Below are 18,218 nucleotides of genomic sequence, written 5' to 3'. Positions count from 1 at the left end.
CCACAACTATAATTCGATTAGTCTAACCGGCAGTTACCGTAGAACAGCCGCCGGGAGGAGACCGCCGTCAGAAATGGATCGCCGTCAGGACCGGACCGCCATCAGGAAAGGACCGAGGTGTGAACCGATGGACAGCGATACCCAGTGAGCATTTAAGAGTACTCCAACTAGCATGTGTACTTACACAAGCATTTTTGGTTGTAAAATGAAAGGCGGCTAACGCTGTTTTGCAAAAAATACCATGCCAAGGTACTTGGTAAGGTTAGTACCTACTACCCACCAGATATAAGGGTCGTCCTGTCCACCCGCCGTAACGTCGACCTCGAACAATCCACGTCGATTCTTCCCGCAGATGGCAAATACGATAGAAGAATTTGCTCAATTAGAGCCGCTCTGGGACAAAGCAATCCAGTCCCCATAGGAGATTTCGCTAGAAGAAAAACATCAACTGCTAGAATGGCCACCGCTGGATATAATGCAGGCCAATACCCAAAAATACCTCGGACATTCGGTCGAGTCTTTACTTTACAAGGCTGCTACCGACCCTAATTCTCTGATCTATTCAGAATGCAGGCTGATCAAGGACGACTTCCATATTTTTTCGATTAAAGATCAGGTCAAGTACTCCAGTGATCGAAGAAAATGGAGTCGTAGACGGCCCGATCTCCAAGCCAAAAGGGAACAAGCGCGAGTTGCAGTTCTTTTGCCAGAAGAGCTAAAAGCTCTTCAGAATCTGAAAAGGGTGTTTTTCACTATTGAGATGGCGCATCACGAGGCGAACGAGGCAGAGCGGAGGCTCCAGCGACCGAGATACTTGCCCCAAGAATGGATCCAGAACGTGATTGACGGAGATAATAAGAGTTGAGGCTACCTGTTTTATCACTACAGGGGACAGGAAGGCTGGGAGGAATTTCAGTGGCAGTTCAACGATCTTCTCACGACTCAGTATTTTGAACCTGGAATAGATCAAATTGAAAGGTTCAAAGTGGCGGAATTCGTCGAATTCGATGCCAAAGATCAGGGAGAACTTGATTTCCTCAGAGAGTCAGTGCCATACAAAGACGGTCCGTTATTAGGATAAGGTTAACTTTCCAATCTAGGGATTTTCGAAGACGTCGAGACCAAGGCTATCTTAAGCCTGGCGTTCTTTCTAATATCTTCTTTTTAGTGACAGACGAAGCCCGTCAGTCTTATAGCCAAGCCAGACGGTACACATTTATTTGGGCTATTGACCCGGATTGGTCAGGGTTAACTGCTGACGAGGACGGCTACGATGGACGAGTCAAGATCAGTGGAGCTCAAATCTACTTTCGGTTCTACGAATTCATGTCGATAAAGCGATTTACACTGAAGGAAATCTGGCGCGACTTTCACCAAGTCAACGAGACACAGACATACTTGCCCGAACCGCTCGTTGCCTGGCAGTTTACAAACCTTGAGAGTCCTGTCTGGCCTGATTTCTGAACTGTTTTCGGCGATTCATTTTCATCTATTTGATCCGGTCACCACACCATCGTGCCTAACAAAGGCCAGCCTCGTCTTGCACCATTCTGGTTGCACTAGAGTGACCGAAAGATTTCTGTATCTCTTCGTTCTTTCTTTTCTAGTCGGGTTGACTTTGTCTAATTGGAACCAACAAAAGATTTTTCTAGCCCTTGTAGAGTATTCCTCCAGCGCCTAATAGCCAATTCCTGATTAGTTGCGTAATCCTATCCTTCAGCTTAATTTAGCTGCAAAATACATGCTGGGCCATCTGTACTTCTGTCGGACTGCCTGAGTGTAGGATCTGATTGTAATAACTGACTCTGCGGCGCGAGTTGGACAGAGGAAACATTGAGCCTTCTAAGGATCCTTCTCACGGCCGCGGTGGCCCCAGGGGTGAGAAGGCCTGCTCCCATAAAGGTTATGCTTGACAAGGCGGCACAATGGACATCTGTTGTTGGATCAGATCTCTTCTAGAGTGCCCAGTTTGACACGCACTCGGTTAAGGTCTCTCACTTGTTTGTTAATGAATGGGTCCTAAGGAACCGGCACGAATAAAGGATTATAGCTTTAGTAACCGCCTAGCAATTGCCGTTAGTTCATATGTAGGCTATGCGTAGCACCGCTTGACTTGTGCGTCATCCTGTTATTGAAGTCCCAGCTCCAGTGATATCTACTTACACCACACGCACCCGTTTAGAGTGACGTTCTTCAGGACCATACCGTCATCGTTTAAGAGTGCCTGGCCGTTTGTGCTGCGGTCGACGGTCCAAGGTGCACAAATAAAAATCAATGATCAGAGCTCGCCGGAGCTCAGTATTCCACAAGATATTATCCAGACGAAGATCCTGGTGAACAACACCGAAATAGCGGATCTCCTTTACCGACCCATAAATCGCTCGTTAGATAGCCTTATCTAGAGTATTATAGCCCACGCTCTCACCACACTAGCCCATCAGAAGTATATGACGGATCCTTCCCGCGCCGTAGAAGAAGTAAGTTTAGGCCAAATTAATCGCCCCAAGAAAGACGGGAATAGCCGATCCTTGGGCACGCTAGAAGACCTAGTAGACATCGGCTTCGCGTAAGACCTCTCCCTAGAGTCTCGACGTCGTCCCCTTCCCGACGACAGTATATCCGAATATAGCACACGTAATCTTAAACGGTGCGCCGGAGGACCTATAAGGGCCGATGGGGTCAAGCGCGCCGCCTTCCTATAGCCCAAGAAGGTACTTTTATATGCAATATAGAGTATCATGGGAGCGAGATTGCCTGCTATAGCTCCCTTGGCGATCTGCTCGCGGTGCAAACCGTTGGGTTGGCAGGGACGATGTAACCTGGCTTAAACCCCCGCTTCCGTCCTGCAGATACAGTAGGGTCGGCCTCAGAATCCGAAGAACACTTATGGTAAGACGGATCGGATAGTGGCGCGCAGCTAGCGGCCGCTTATATGGTCGCTCGAGGGCTGCTGGTGATGGGAGACGATGATAGGAAATAATCAGACGTCGTCTGCTCAGGATTGGCGAATTCGGAGCTGGTATCGTCCACGCTCGTGTTCTGTGTAAAGTCCACCATTAGGACCTAGGAACGATCGCTATTAAGAGCCGAATGCCATCTCGGTAACTTGCTTTTAGCGGTATTACACCAGACCTGATCGCGAAGAGGAGGCGCGAAAACTCATCAAATAAGCATACAAAGCTCTTTCAACTCTGGTCCGTGGCCCCTTAATATTAATATCGAGTCCGCCTACATCGTAGTATAATGTGGTTAGATCGTCGAAAGGTACCCACAGTTGCACATCTATAAGGCCATTCGTGATAGAAGAGCATCCGACTCCATACTCTACCATTCTATAGAATTGTTGGACGGCTACGGACCCAGCTAGCCGTGCAGAATTGTATCTTTGCCTTTCAGGCCTATTTGCTGGTATAGTGTCTGGTTTGATAATTTCCTGCCAAAACTCTATCGGTCGAAATCCTTTGCGTATGGTCTGTACCGGAAGTTTATAAGGGGGTTTGTCACCATCTCCAGGGTCTGCATTGTTTCTCCATTCAACGGTGAATACATCCCGGGTGAAGACAGCTTGACTTTGGTCCATTGGGTATACAGGTTCCCACCTGGTCGAGGAGCCTCTAAGCTGATTTCCGATGAAACATCATTGGACACTGCGACTCTCGGACATCCCCTAAACAATTGCCCAGTATCTGTATTTTGAGTGTCGTCCAGCAGCCGAATGAATTGTTTTCGGTTGGGAGTAGTGAGCCCTCCCCCTTGGAGAAATTCTCGGCCATCGTTGATTTCCATAAAATGCGCCGGGGGCCACTCATCGGCCTCACAGGCAACACCATCGGCAACCAACTTACGGTTATGTTCAGCGTTATACTGACTCACCACAGGCCTCCTTTTGGCGGGTACCGGGCGATAGGGACAAGTTAGAAGAATCGTGGCCGGGATTGGCACCGATAACAGACGAATAATGCCAGCACGGTTGCGGATACTCATCACAACCTGCAGTGATAATACGTGTTCTGGCAGCGTGGGTATTATCTGATCTAGCTGTCGTTGTACGGGCAGGCTTCTTGCTTTTTCTGCAATCATCATCGTCCCTCTTGGCCAAGCAGCTTTCTCTGCTTGTTTTCGCTGGTGTATGAGAAGACTCCGGGGGGCGCGTGGAGCTTGGTTTCTTCGTGATTCTCTTAGGCAGGATCCTGTTTTCGACGGCCTTGATTGCGGCTTCGCCTTCTTTTTCGATCCCTTTAGCACATAAACGGATTAGAAAAAGGTTCGCGATCACTTCCGCTATAGTTTCAATAGCAATGGCAATTTCACCTGAATGCACCTTGTCAGTGGAGTGTAGTATGCACTGTAAGTCGATCCCGGTCATTACCATATCCAGGAATGGCTAGCTCGATCTCATCAAGCAAAGCCTCAGCACCCATCACGATCAACCTGCAGAGAGATGTTGCCGCCGCATCTAGCGCAGCTTGCTCGGCCCCAGACTCGAATATTGCTTTTGCTCTATCACCGTATTTGGCAATGAGCGGGTCGGAGTCATCGCTCTCATCTCCGCCATCCGTGCTCTCACCTGGCTGAACGTCCACACCACTAGGAGGTGGACTGAAGCTGGAGGAACAAAGACTGGCGTACGAGTTACCAGAGCACCAAGCTGCGTAGTGACCGTCCTCAAGGTATGCACTGCTTTTCATGATTTCAGTTTTGTCCAAGGGGCATCCACTGAAGCATGAGAGACCGGCCCCGCGGTACCCCTCCCAAGCACATGAACCAAGAGATGTACCGTCTGCGCAGCAGACAAATCGAGTCAGTCCCGGCGGACACCGTTCGCTCGATTTTCCATAGCCACTATATTGACCGACGATCTCACTAACCTGATTTGTTCCGCTAGGGCACGTCTTGCCGCAGCCACTGACCGTGCAAAACGTGGACGCCGCAACATTCCTTTCCAGTTGGTTCACAGACTGGCGCTGGTTGTGAGTCAGACTGACTGACTGGGCAATCTGAGAGTCTGTGTGCTGATCCACCTGGTCCATGGCCCAGACCTGTATTCATCTTAGCCGATGGCCGGTCAAGGCCAACTACTGGGACGTATCATTGTACCCCCAAGGCATCGACCCTTCGCAAATTCTCTCTTGAGTTCGAGGGTTTCTTGGTCGTCGTAGGAGACCCATTGGTCCGAGTCCCAGGTAATCCATTTTACAGCAGCTTTTCTGTCCACCGTTGGCGTCAAAATCTTCTCACTGATGATACTTTGAATTTGGATAGGTCAAGGATTCCCGATGTGCTGGAACAGGGCCCCGGAGTGGCACCCATGCCGTTCTCGTAAACGAACTGGCAAATACCATTCGGCTCATTGCACGAAGGATCTTTCAGTTTGAAGCTGCGACCATACTAGATGCACACTGTTAGCTATACTGCGAGACTGGCCGGTGATTCGCGAATGCGGAGGTCCACTCAAACACAGAGCCCATGCAAGACTATATCATGGTCTTTGATGAAAATCACGAGGGACCTTTGAAAGAGACGGGGAAGCACTGCAATTGAAACACATGCCAAGGCCAATCCCATATTAACCTTTTCGGGTTCAATACCCGCCCGCCAGAGAAGGTTCAGTCCAAGATCTATATCAGTGACATTGGTATGCGGAGCAATGGTAGTCAGGTCAGTCGATATTGAATAGGCCTTTGATGGGACAGCTCACCCAACACCGGCCAACCCCACCAATGCCACCCGCTGATGACGCTGGCCGATCGCCCCATGTTTCTCCTTGATTGCACTGATGACAGCTTCACGGCCCACAAATATCGGATCCCGTTTAAAAGGCACGGTGGATTGCGGCTGGGATTTCTGGCGCGTCTGCGCTAAGAACCGCTCCTATTAGCTCACAAACACAAGAAAAAAACACTGCGAAAAGACGGCAACATATCACTCACCAAACCGAGCCGCCACCACCGAGGGCGCGTTATCGACAAACTGCCGCAGTCGATCGACTGCCGTGCGATACCCGGCGGCATTGCGCGTGTCGAATTTCACCGTCATCGAGTGATCTGCATACAGCGGCACCTTGTACTCCATATAGTCGGGAAGCTGGAGAAGAGCCGAGTCGGCGTCAACCATCGTTATAAAATCCCCGGTGCGTCTCCATCGTCCGCTTTCCGAGTCCTACTGCGATTGTCATGACGTAAATGCCAGTGCCTGGGTCAGACCAAGACCAACGCGTACTAATACTAACCGCGTCGTCTGCCCCGTCTCATAGAAGCTGACCACCTTCCGGTCGCGGATCAGGTTTTTAAAATCCGCCAGCTGGTGGATCAGTAGATCTGATTTACTGGAGATCTACGGCAGCAACTGCTCCCGCGGATGGCCCTGGTCTCTGCCTAGATTCTGCTGGATATCGTCCATCACTAGTCCTTTATAGGGGATGGTAAAGAGGAGCATACCGTACGTGGCTCGATACAGCGACGTGATTACGGGTGGTCTCCCTCCATCGTCTGGATCGCCCTCACCAGGCACTATAGGCTGATGTCAGCATCTCATACATGATCTCTTAAATCGGATGGTGATCCTACATGAGCCAGGATGATCCCTCCAAAGCTATATACGATGAATATCAGAGGTCTCTGCTGGAGCTACCTGAGACATCAGCCAATCTTGCTATCAATGGACAGATCGGATAGCGGCTCTACCTCCTTGGTATTCCGAATCTTCTTAATCTCCTCCATCAGCTCCCGCCCGTAGTCGAGGATCGTATCCACTCCGTGGCTCGACAGCTTGGAGTTACACCCGTAGATCATGGTCCGGCACTGCGACAGATCCTTCGACAGAAAGTCCCAGAGCCACATCCGGCCCAGATTTTCTCGGCCCTGCCACGATCCGTACGCATGTCCATTCAGCCCGTCGATGGCAACGATACTGTCATGCGTCATCAGTTAGTATTAGTCTGCTCGATGTGGTTAACGGCAGTCCTTACTCGGCCACCACTGGCTCAGTCTCGTCCGGCGCGTAGAACTAGGTAAATCCAAAGAAGTGGCAGTCAAAGCTGATGTCATGGTCGCCCATCTCTACCTGCCAGTCTCCCAGCGGGTCGACTCTCAGCTCATCGAGGGAACCGAGGCACCCCACCACGAAATCGTACCAGCGCCACCCTCTGTGTGTCACCTTCGTAGCATAAGGGCACGACGGTAATCTCCGCCTTAATATACAGTCTCTCGTCGTGGGCGAAGTTGTCGTGGAGTGTCTCGTGCAATGCGGTCTTGAGATCTTCATCGGGCAGTTCCCGCGACAGGCCTGTCACCCTGAAGACGTGCGACTTTCCCCGGCTCGCATCGTCGTTTGCGCTCATGCGTGGTGGTAGAATAATGCATTGGATGAGGCCAGACTGTGCTTGCGGCTGGATGGCCTCCTCAGCCTTGCCGGCGAGGCTGAATCCATCGGCAGGTGCGGGGTCTCGAGCATATATGATATACTTTAAATCTTCTTGCTATCGTGACTGACTTCTTGTTCCTTAGTTCTTCTTGTTTGTACGGCACGCTTAGATAGGAGGGTCTATCTCTGTTCGTCCCATAACAATATGCCTCTAAGGATTCTTTATCATTGCTACATCCCCTACGCTTTCCCCCTTGTCTTTCTTTTCCTATTATGTTTCATTATAATTTCCATACGCTTTTCATCATCGATGCAAACTTTGTGGAATGTGATTGTTATAAATACAGAGGCAAGACTTCCACTACTTAGAACGTCATATCGCCCTACTTATTCTGAATGACACTCTCGATCATCTGTCCGCAGCAACCGAGATACTGACATGGATCACAAAGGGATCTTAGTCTCTCTTCCCTGACCTGAGCCACCAGAATCTCATCCTGGCAGAGAACATCGATTAGGGGAAGATCTTCCTCAATCGCCCTTCTGCAGGCCTCATAGACTACATCATGTGCCTTCTGACGACCAAGCTCCGACGCAATCCCCATCATCACTGCTTCTGCCACAATCAAACCCTTCGTCATGTTGAGGTTGCTTGACATAACGTCTGTATGGACGAGAAGGCCACTCATAATGAAGTTTGCTTGATGGAGTGCGCCACAGCAAAGTACAAATGAATCTGGAACGCAGCTCCACTCCAAGTGCCAGGGGCCGGAAGCTCGCTCGAAATCCGACACCATGGCATCAAGGGCTAACGATGCGTTGGACCGAAGCAACTTCGAAGAGGCAAGAATAACCTCGCTTGATATGGGGTTCCGCTTCTGAGGCATGGTTGACGACGCTCCCCGAAACGGTACGAAGGGCTCGGACACTTCGGCAACCTCGTTAGACGACATGATGATAATATCTAAAGCGATCTTTCCGAGAGACCCCCCGATGAGCGCAAGGAAATTGACAATTTCTGCAATATGATCGCGTGTCACATGCCATGTAATTGATGGATTATGCAACCCAAGTTCCATCGCGAGTTGTTCGCGCACCTTGAGACCAGCACCGTCTGAGCCGAGCGAGGCCAACGAACCAGCCGCGCCACCAAATTGGACCAGCAAACACCGACTTTCTATCTCGTTCACTCGTTGGATATGCCGTTGGATACCGGAGAGAGATACAGCGCATTTATAGCCAAATGTAATCGGCAAGGCGTGCTGGAGATGGGTTCTTCCTGCCATGGGCCTAGGGAATGTCAGCATCTATACAGTGGCGTTGTATTCTTGCCTTACGTGTTCGCGTATCTTTCCGAAAGAGACTTTAGTATATCATTCAGCTCAAGAAGGTTTCGACGGATGACAACAAGCCCTCTACGGATTTGCAGCATTGAAGCGCAGTCCATAATATCCTGAGTCGTGGCGCCCCAATGGATGTACTTGGCATGTTCCTGGGGCACCATCTCTGCCAATTGCCATACCAGCGGCAGAACAGGGTACCCAACATTCTCGGTGTCTGCGGCCATGCGGTGGAGGCTATGACCAAGGATGTTATCAGGCCATACTTGCAGTAGTCGCAAAGTAGGATACGTACTTTAGGTTTCCGTATTTGGCCTTCTCTGCGATAACATCAGCCGATCCTTGTGGGATAATGTTGACCTTGGCTTCAGCTCGCGCGAGCGCAATTTCGACTTCAATCAAACACTTAATGTACGCCTCATCCGAGAAGATGTCGCGAATCTCCCCCGTCCCAAAGAGATTGCGGAAAATACGAGAATCAATTGCACTGTTCAACATTGCTCAAGTGGTCAATAGATGAAGTTGTTCGAAAAACATAAATAAATAAAAATGAAGATGGCAAGTTATGCTCAGCGTGCTGATTGCTCCTGGTGACTGCCTTTTAAATGAGACAACCCGGAGTAATCGAAGTAGTAAATGGTTATCCCGAGACTATGCCGGCACTATCCGAGAGCTTGGTACTATTCCGGCGGAATAGGCTCTTATCCCAAAATCAAGTTCCTGAGCGACCCCTATTCCATCCCCACACTCTCGGGTTAACCTCACATCATTCCCCTTGGCTAATTTGGGGTGCATACCTACCCCCAGAGACAAACACATGGGCATTCGAGGGGAGATTCTTGGCTCTGGGGTAGCTTGTCGGGTATAAAAGCATTCAGGATGAATACCATTCACCTTCCCCCACATCTCCGGTAAACAACAATTGCGTGAACAACAATCATCACATAATATGGCACTCCAGGCTCGCGCACTGTTACTTGCTCAGCTGGTTCTTGTAGTATGCCCTGCATTTTTTCTCTTTGGATACAATCAAGCCGGTGTCGGCGGACTCGTGTCTGTGGAAAACTGGACCAAAACCTTTCCTGAAATCGATACCATCCACACGTTGGGCGCGGTGAAGAGCCACAATTCAACAATCCAAGGGGTTGTTATTTCGACATTTACCCTCGGTGCATTGCTTGGGGCTCTTTCGTGCTCGTTCATTGGTGATGTCTTGGGAAGACGAAAAGTCATCTTTGCAGGCTCACTGGCAACATTGATTGGAGAGGTCCTATGCTGTTCCTCCTTTGGGCTCGCTCAATTCATTGTGGGAAGGCTTATAATTGGAGCTGGCATTGGGATGCTTAGTGGAATCGTTCCTGTTTGGCAGTCTGAATGCTCATCTGCACAGAACAGAGGCAAGCATGTTGTTTTGGATGGCCTTTTCATCAGCGCTGGCTACGCAGTCACATCGTGGGTTAACCTGGGATTCTACCAAGTCAAGTCGGGCCCTGTCGCTTGGAGAGTGCCTCTGGCCATTCCAGGTTTGATTTCGCTTATTCCTATGTTATCGATCTTCTTCCTCCCGGAGTCTCCTCGATGGCTTGTCCAAATGGGCCGTCTCGAACAGGCTCGTGCAACACTCGCCAGTCTTAACAATTCCTCGGCCGAGTCAGATGATGTGAAAGGCGATATTGCGGCAATCCAGTCAACACTGGAGAATCACTCCCATGGAGTTTCAATAATGGATATTTTGCGCCCAAATGATGACAAGCTGCTTTATCGCTTCTTTCTGTGCATTTTACTCCAATTTTACCAGCAAATGTCCGGAGGTAAGTGACCATATAGTTCACACCGTACGTGTATGCAGACTGCGGCTGACGCCACTGCTCATAGGAAACCTCATTTCAGTTTATGCCCCGATTATTTTCGAAGAAAATCTCCAGATGAGCAGCACGATGTCTCGAATTCTCGCTGCCGCGACACTCTCGTGGAAGTTCCTCTCGTGTTTTGTGGCCTTTTTTTGCATCGATCGGGTCGGCCGCCGCATGGTGTTTATCGTCAGCGGTACAGGAATGTCGATTTGTATGCTGGCCTTGGCTATCACCACGAGCTTTCCACATACAAATAAGCCCGCCTCTATTGTGTCGGCACTTTTTATATTCTTGTTTAACTTTTTCATCCCCATCGGGTTCCTGGGTGCCAACTTTCTGTACTGTACTGAGGTAGCGCCGCTTCGTCTGAGGGTTGCAATGGCCTCGATCTCGACTGCAAACCATTGGCTCTGGTAAGTCTCCTCTATATTGCAATGTGCAGCTGCATCATTCGCTAAATGGGAGCACTGATCGGGATAGGAATTTTGTCGTCACAATGATTACTCCTGTTGCAATCAACAACATCGGATATCAGTATTACATAGTTTATGCGGTTATCGGTGCATGCATTCCCCTCTCGGTGTATTTCCTGTATCCGGAGACTATGGGATGGAAGCTTGAAGATCTAGACAAGCTGTTTAAGCAAGGATTGAGCGCCCGTGGAATTGTCAGGTCATCTTATCGGCCTACCAACTGCGATGAAGAAGGCCGAATGTCTTCAGAGAAAAATGATGATACGAAAGTCGAACACGAGGATTTTCTAAAGATATAGTGTGGGATATCAATAGGATTAGGATTCAAATACCCCTTAGCACGGTCCCAGGACGTACGTATCTCACTATGTTTGGTGAATACTACATTTTTGAAAAAATAATTGGCATTATCTCGTAGAACAATATCGTAAGCCAATGATTTGGCACCAAGCCAGTCGAATACACGTGACTACAACACCTCAAGCTGACCCACTTAAGATTTTCTCCGCATCTCCGCATTCCTGGAATTCAATTTTCTTGCATAGCGATGTACCTATGGGCTAGCGAGCAGGATGGAGATTTCTGGAGCAAGAGATGCCACACCTAGGCTGCACCTGTCCTCTCAAGTGTGGTATGTATTCACCTCAAGCACTACACCGGTTTTGTTACTTACTCTCGCACACTCCTACAGTGATCGTTGCCGGATGTAAGTAGATGTTCCTAGATTAATAGATAACTCGGGAAAAAGCTAAGTCGGTATGATCAGGAAGAAGATTCGTTGTGACGGATTACTCCCATCGGTATGCCCCCACTACTCCACAGGTAAACGGACTTAACTAATAAGAAGGGCCCATGCAGTGTAGCAACTGTAAAGCGTCTGACGCTTCCTGTATCACATCTAAGCAGCTCAAAAGGCGAACGCGGCCTAGAAGGTTGGTATTATGTTGCTGGGCCTTTTTCTAGACTTTGCTAATGAATTATATGAGACACCTTGAGCTGCAAGAAAGATTGCTCGATGAGCTCAGGGTCCAAAATGAGAACTTGCAGCGCGAAATCCAGCAACTACGCTCTAGCCATTCCACAAATATTAACACATCTATATGGAGTGATACTTCACCTGGATCCCCGGCCCCCAATCATCAAATGCTACAGTTTACTGCATCGTTTGATACGGCAACCACAGTACATGAACAGGATCAACCTGTCATCAAGCATCTTGGGCGCCTAGTACCCTCATCACCGAGTGTCAACCGATTTGCGGGATCAACGACCGGCATTTATTTCATACGTTGCGCCGAAACGGTACACAAGTCTTTATTCAATCACGAAGAGGGTTTTCCAGAAGTTGTAAATCGGCTCCATTTACTCGGACCTTCCCCAGAATATTTCGGACCTCGTCATTTATTAAGCCCAGCCAATCTTTCTCAACCACCCCATTTCATTTTTAAAAAGCCACGAGCGTACTATCTGCACGGCTTAACAGATTTTTTCCAATCCTGGATATCTATCTGGCCAATACTTATGAAGAAGCAGTTTTTTTCTCACTTTCACCGGATATTCGATCTTGTTGAGACCCACGACCCTAATCTCTCACCTTCGGACTTTGCCATACTAAGGCAAATATTTCTTGTCCTCTCTATAAGCGCATGGCAAAGTCGCTCCCCCAAAGAATGTGATTTATACTACACTAATGCGTTGGAATGTGCCCAAACAACAACGGTGCCTGAAAACGGAGACCTTCCGGGGCTACAGTCCCTCCTTTTAACCTGCCTGTACCTTCAGCTCACACGGAAACACGAGGAATGGATTCAAATAAGCGGTCAGGCCGTTCGACTTGCACAATCTCTTGGGCTCCATCGGCATTCTAGACGCTTCCGATTTTGTGCTGGGGAGGTGGAATTAAGAAAACGAATATGGTGGTGTGTTTATGCAGTGGACATGTAAGGCCTCCGTTAGAAAGGTCTCCGTCTCTAAACCGCTAATTCCCAGACAACAGCGCATGTAGCATTGTGCATGGTCTGCCAAAGATTATCCAGGACGATGATGTGGATACTGATTTACCTATTGACACGGATCTCGACGATGTGACCACCGCCGACATACCGCTGCCACTGCCAGGAGAGAAAACAAGCATGGCTACATTTATCGCCTACGCAACACTGCTTAGAATCTTATCTAGCTGCCTTAAGTCGCTGTACACCACTACAAAACGGCGAAATGGAGTAGCCAAAATCACCGCATTAGACCATGAGCTCTCAGTGTGGCGATATAGCGTATTCCAGTTCAAAGGCAGTGAGATGCAGAAAAATCATGACGTTGGTCTTCTGGACACTTCTCATATGAACTCACGGGATCAATCTTTTGAGACACTGTTTCTACATTTGTTGAGCAACGTGGCCGTTGTCCTGGTTCACCAGCCAGCATTGACGTTCGACCCGAAGCACCCTCAATTCATCAAGAGCTTGTCGAAATGCGTTGGCGCAGCGCTCAATATACTCAGTCTCTTGGGCAACAGTCATTATAACCAAAGACTTCATTATCTTCTTCCGAACAAGTCTTCGATAGTCTTCCAGTCGACACTGATGTGCTTCTACCACCAATGGATGTGCACATCATTTTCATTAACTCCAAGTCACAATCTTAACCCGTTGATGGAAAAAATAGCAGGTATTGCCCTCAAGTTGCTCGATATGCACAAGGCAGAACTGGTTGATCCTAATACCGGGTCAAATGCCAATATTGACATCCAAACTATCTCGGCTGCTGAAGACCTTGTTCGACTGTTTTCCAGCCGCTTGGATCGTGCCAGACATATCTCAATGTCCCCTGAACTGGCTTTTTCCACGACACAAAGGTCCCCTGCATCACTAGTACCTACCCATCCGACTGACCCGGTTAGTCATGCACCTGGTGCGGGTTTTGAACAGGGGTCACCGACTGCAACGACCCCTCTTGACTTTGGGATTTTGGACCAGGATATCCTCGACTTTGATTGGTTTTGATTGTTTGTGTTATATTTGACATATGGCCTTTAGAGACTAGTACATATGTACTTGATTTTCCATGACCTACTCTTTCCGTTTTAGTGCTCACCCGTCGCCGCTTTTTGCTCACTGAGTACATCTGAGGCGCCCAAGATGCTTGATGACAGGTTGATCCTGTTAGAATTGCCAGACCCAGGCCCACCTGGAATTATTTACGAGAGTGGCACATGTATATAGAGATAGATAACATTTTTTAAGTAACCACGCATTCCATACGAGGCAGTGCTTCCTGCGTCACGCAACTAACGGACTCAATCACAGCTGAACATGTCCTCGAACTCCAACTACTTCCTCGTGCCATTGAGTTCATGGTCACTGGAACTCTCCCAGCTGTGCAGGCTTACAAGAATTTAATACCAAAAACCCTCGGTTGCCCTGGGAAGCTGCAGAGCTGCTCAATCAAGACTACTCCCAGTGGGCTAGTGGTCACACAGATGCTACTGGCCTACCAATTGATCGGATTTTCAATACATTGGGCTCAAAAGACAATCCAAAGCCGTTGCTCAATGCAGAAAAGTATCTGAATTCTATGAAAGGCAGGGTACGTTTTACGCCGCTCTACATTACGTGTCTCGTGTCCATACTGACCAAGGTTCCATTTGGCCTCCTAGGTTTTCGCTGGGAAGCAGCCAATCGGAGATAATGTTTGGAAAAACTTGAATGTCCCGGATCTTAACAGGGCCAGATCTTCAGTAGACGAATTGCGAATGGTGTGTCGCCTAGTTCCTTAATCCCCGTCCTATCTTCCTAACATTTTATGAATCTTCAAGGTTGTCGCTGTGTTCGAATACCTGAACGGTTAAGACGCCAATCGCCACCTCATAGACGTATATAATGCGGTCAGGGGGGAATGGACCATCTTTCAGAATACTGTCAACGGAGTCTTCGGCAAGCAGGATTTCAATGCCGCCCTCCTCTGGAGGCATTTCATGGGAATTTTCATGCAACGGCTGTCTGAGTGGGTAAATACGTGGGTGAGCGAGCGGATCGCTGAGCTCACCACCCTCTGGCAGCAAGTGGAATATGCCGCTCCAGATCAAACCACGCTGTTAGATGCACGGGGAGTGCTTGGTCAACTGCGGCAACTTCGCGAGAGAGTCGCGGCTTGCGTCCGTTTCGACTCGTCGGTCTTTTCTTACATGCAACCTTCACCTACTCCCACCCCTTAAGTCTGTGAGGGAAGGGATCAGGATGGCAAGACTCGAATGTGATAACGTTCCCAACTGACAGGGTGCATCGGTTTTTGTATTAATAGAGTGGACAACCTCGAAAAATGTCAAGCCGTAGCGATGCGGCGAAACCCCACGCTTGCTATTTCGAGTTTTACATAGCACAGGATAGATGGTCTTCTGAAACAGAACAGGTACCACATTTTCCAGGAGACCAAAGGAAGTGACGAAGCAGACAAGAACTAACACAGATGACAAAACCTAATTCATGCAATGAACTCATGCGTCAGGCCAAACAGGCTTGTCCAAATTTGTGAATTGCCAGGCAGGGAGGGGCCCTGGCAAAAAAGTTTGCGTTTCATTGACTTGATGGAAGTCGCGCCAGATGTCCTTTAGCGTAAACCTCCTGGTTGACATAAATTCGTAGAACCGGAAGTAGATTTGGGCTCCACTGATCTTGACTCGTCCATCGTAACCGTCCTCGTCGGCGGTTGACCCAGACCAGTCCGGGTCAATAGCCCATGCAAATGTGTACTGTCTGGCTTGGCTATAAGACAGACGGGCTTCGTCTGTTACTAGAAAAAAGATATTTAAGAGGATGCCAGGCTTAAGATTGCCTCGGTCCCGGCGCCTACGAAAATCCCTAGAAAGGTTAATATTAACCCGACAATGGGCCTTTTTTGCATGGCACTTACTCTCTGAGGAAGTCAAGTTCTTCCTGGTCTTTAGCCTCGAATTCGACAAATTCGGCCGCTTTAAAATCTTCAATTTGATCCAGTCCCCGGACTCCAGGATACTGAGCTGTGAGAAAATCATTGAACTGCCACTGGAATTCCTCCCAGCCTTCCTGTCCCCTGTGATGATAAAATAGATAGCCCCAGCTCTTGTCTTCTCTGTCAATCACGCTCTGGATCCACTCTTGGGGCAAATATCTCGGTCGCTGGGGTCCCCGTCTTCTCTCTCTCTCGTCATAATACGCTGTTAGAATAGGATAGAATACAAGTTCTAGGTTCTTCACAGCCTGCGATTCCTCTGGAGAGAGAACCGCTGTATAGGCTTGCTCCCTTTTGGTCTTCAGATCGGGCCGCTCATGCAGCCATCTGGCTCGGTCATTCTCATATTTGACTCGGTCCAATATTGAAAGGACTCGAAAGTCATCCTTAATGAGCCGGCATTCGGGAAAAGTGAGAGAATTGGGGTCGGTGGCTGCCTTATGGAGCAGAGACTCAACCGAATGTCCGAGGTATTTTTGAGCATTGGCCTGTATCATATCCAGCGGGGGCCATTCCAGTAGTTGATGTTTTTCTTCCAGCGTGATCTCCTCTGGGGACTGAATTGCTTTGTCCCAGAGGGGCTCTAATTGAGCAAATTCTTCTATCGTGTTTGCCATCTGCGATAAGGGTCGATATGGAATAGATTGTTCGGGGTCCACAGATTCCTTGATGATTCAATTTGGTTGAGCCACATATCCACTTCGCACTGGTTCGCGACATCTCCAAAGTCCAGAGTCTAGACTCCGCTTCGGCTAAGTCGGCACAGACCATTGGACGACATGGTCGGAGTACCTAGACTCGTGTCAATGCAAAACTCCAGCGCACAAGGAACCAGTTCGAGATCATCCAATCATACCATTGGTGACGTCTCCAGCGGTGAGCGCTCACCCAGTGCTCGATGATGGTGAGTGATCGCGGGTGATCAGCACATCCGTCAAATTTTACCTGATGGTCATCGATTTTGAAAGGGCAGGATCTTCTTATCTGCAGTCCACGTTTGGCTACGCCACACATCTGATACACGTCGCCAAGCTTGCGACATAATTTTTCGATCCGCTTCTCGTGGCGAGCTCCATCAACTGCAAGTCTTGTATTCCGTCCAGGTGAATATTGTAGTGGCTAAACAAGGAGTCCGAATCATTACGAATGAAACATAACCTTTTTAATGCTTGGAGAATCCAAAATGCCCGCAAGGAGATAATATGCCGGTCTAAAAGTTGGAAAAAACGGCTTTTCCTAGCTTATAGACAGAAACAAGGTATATTTTCCCTTATACACCGCGTAGAGAGATAAAATGGAGATAGAGCCACTGCGACCCAGATTAGCCCCTTCTATATCAACGAAAAAGGGAGGTGATAATTTAGGGATCAGGCTGAGGTTTTCAAGCTGTTGCGATTCAGAGGAAGATTGGATGTTGTAGCTATCTATGACAAAAAAACAGTCAATCAGCTAACATCTATCGCCGCATCTTGATAGCCTGGGTGATTAAGGGGACTGCTGCCACTGCAAGGTGTCGAAGTTGCTTTTGAAGCATGCTGCAAGCGTCAGTACACCGCCATTCTGGCTCCCCTGATAGGCTATCAAGGGTCATTACACTTTGATCGCTACTCGGCGCTTTCTAAAGTATGACTAACTTCGCCGTCCAAGACTTGCCAATCACCCACTTCCCCCAATTGATTCTCGAATAACAGAAGTACAATGCAAGTAGATACCCTTACAATCATATCATGCTGGGACAGATGAGGGACATGCGCAACAAATTGGTTCTCACCTATAACGAGAGTTACCGTTGGACCTGAGCTCCACGGACGCTCCTGAGGGTTCTGGAGATTGTAGCCAAGGTTAGTGGCTAGTTGTGTTCCCAATAATTGGAATACCTGGAGTGCATTTAGGCTAACTCATGGTGAGATCTCTAGAAATTCTGATTGATGTCGCTTGCAGCCTCGAGATAAATGCAAAATTTATTCCTCGAGAGATCTGAACTTATCTATCCACAGTCCTCGAGCCTACGGACCTGAAGTATTGCTCGCGGCTGCGGCACGATAAAGATCTTCCGCCACCAAGTCACAAATACCCTTGACAGCCCTTTCAAAGGACTTTGCAGACGACGACGTGGGGTAGGCGAAGACGTGGCGATTGTGGATTCATGTGTACTGAATCCCTTGTATCAAGCATAACCTCTGGACGTCATGTAGAGAAGCAAG

General features: G+C 48.7%; 7 protein-coding genes across 7 annotated transcripts; 3 read left to right on the top strand and 4 right to left on the bottom strand.

Annotated features, from left to right (window-relative positions):
• Positions 1-334: 334 nt before the first annotated feature.
• BDV59DRAFT_166490 (uncharacterized protein) lies at positions 335-963 on the top strand. Its single transcript, XM_073687719.1, has one exon. It carries the CDS (start codon positions 476-478, stop codon positions 863-865), a length of 390 nt encoding a protein of 129 aa, XP_073553003.1. The 5' UTR covers positions 335-475; the 3' UTR covers positions 866-963.
• Positions 964-2,895: 1,932 nt separating this feature from the next.
• BDV59DRAFT_1783 (uncharacterized protein) lies at positions 2,896-3,719 on the bottom strand. Its single transcript, XM_073689750.1, has 2 exons — positions 3,111-3,719; positions 2,896-3,039 (listed from the first exon to the last, which is right to left on the bottom strand). The coding sequence occupies exon 1, from the start codon at positions 3,578-3,580 to the stop codon at positions 3,122-3,124; it is 459 nt and encodes a 152-aa protein (XP_073553002.1). The 5' UTR covers positions 3,581-3,719; the 3' UTR covers positions 2,896-3,039; positions 3,111-3,121.
• A 485-nt stretch (positions 3,720-4,204) lies between these two features.
• On the bottom strand, positions 4,205-5,476 carry BDV59DRAFT_1827 (uncharacterized protein). The gene has a single exon (XM_073690392.1). It carries the CDS (start codon positions 5,028-5,030, stop codon positions 4,326-4,328), a length of 705 nt encoding a protein of 234 aa, XP_073553001.1. The 5' UTR covers positions 5,031-5,476; the 3' UTR covers positions 4,205-4,325.
• Positions 5,477-7,641: 2,165 nt separating this feature from the next.
• BDV59DRAFT_1777 (class-II fumarase/aspartase family protein) lies at positions 7,642-9,425 on the bottom strand. The gene is made up of 3 exons (XM_073689657.1): positions 8,998-9,425; positions 8,700-8,939; positions 7,642-8,652 (listed from the first exon to the last, which is right to left on the bottom strand). Exons 1-3 carry the CDS (start codon positions 9,198-9,200, stop codon positions 7,746-7,748), a joined length of 1,350 nt encoding a protein of 449 aa, XP_073553000.1. The 5' UTR covers positions 9,201-9,425; the 3' UTR covers positions 7,642-7,745.
• A 1-nt stretch (position 9,426) lies between these two features.
• On the top strand, positions 9,427-11,379 carry BDV59DRAFT_1857 (general substrate transporter). The gene is made up of 3 exons (XM_073690897.1): positions 9,427-10,513; positions 10,578-10,968; positions 11,036-11,379. The coding sequence occupies exons 1-3, from the start codon at positions 9,652-9,654 to the stop codon at positions 11,325-11,327; spliced, it is 1,545 nt and encodes a 514-aa protein (XP_073552999.1). The 5' UTR covers positions 9,427-9,651; the 3' UTR covers positions 11,328-11,379.
• Positions 11,380-11,551: 172 nt separating this feature from the next.
• Positions 11,552-14,209, top strand: BDV59DRAFT_1768 (transcription factor domain-containing protein). Its single transcript, XM_073689508.1, has 6 exons — positions 11,552-11,659; positions 11,720-11,734; positions 11,795-11,828; positions 11,887-11,960; positions 12,015-12,968; positions 13,025-14,209. The coding sequence occupies exons 1-6, from the start codon at positions 11,601-11,603 to the stop codon at positions 14,028-14,030; spliced, it is 2,142 nt and encodes a 713-aa protein (XP_073552998.1). The 5' UTR covers positions 11,552-11,600; the 3' UTR covers positions 14,031-14,209.
• A 1,311-nt stretch (positions 14,210-15,520) lies between these two features.
• Positions 15,521-16,631, bottom strand: BDV59DRAFT_197174 (uncharacterized protein; the record flags this gene model as incomplete). The annotated part of the gene is made up of 2 exons (XM_073692851.1): positions 15,521-15,884; positions 15,937-16,631. 2 exons carry the CDS (start codon positions 16,629-16,631, stop codon positions 15,521-15,523), a joined length of 1,059 nt encoding a protein of 352 aa, XP_073552997.1.
• Between the last annotated feature and the right edge of the window lie 1,587 nt (positions 16,632-18,218).

The sequence above is a fragment of the Aspergillus ambiguus genome, assembly GCF_047715705.1.
Source record: "Aspergillus ambiguus strain CBS 117.58 unplaced genomic scaffold BDV59scaffold_1, whole genome shotgun sequence".
Lineage (NCBI taxonomy): Eukaryota > Fungi > Ascomycota > Eurotiomycetes > Eurotiales > Aspergillaceae > Aspergillus > Aspergillus ambiguus.
The sequence above is the reverse complement of the archived record's forward strand: the minus strand, read 5'-3'. Positions and strand labels throughout refer to the sequence as shown.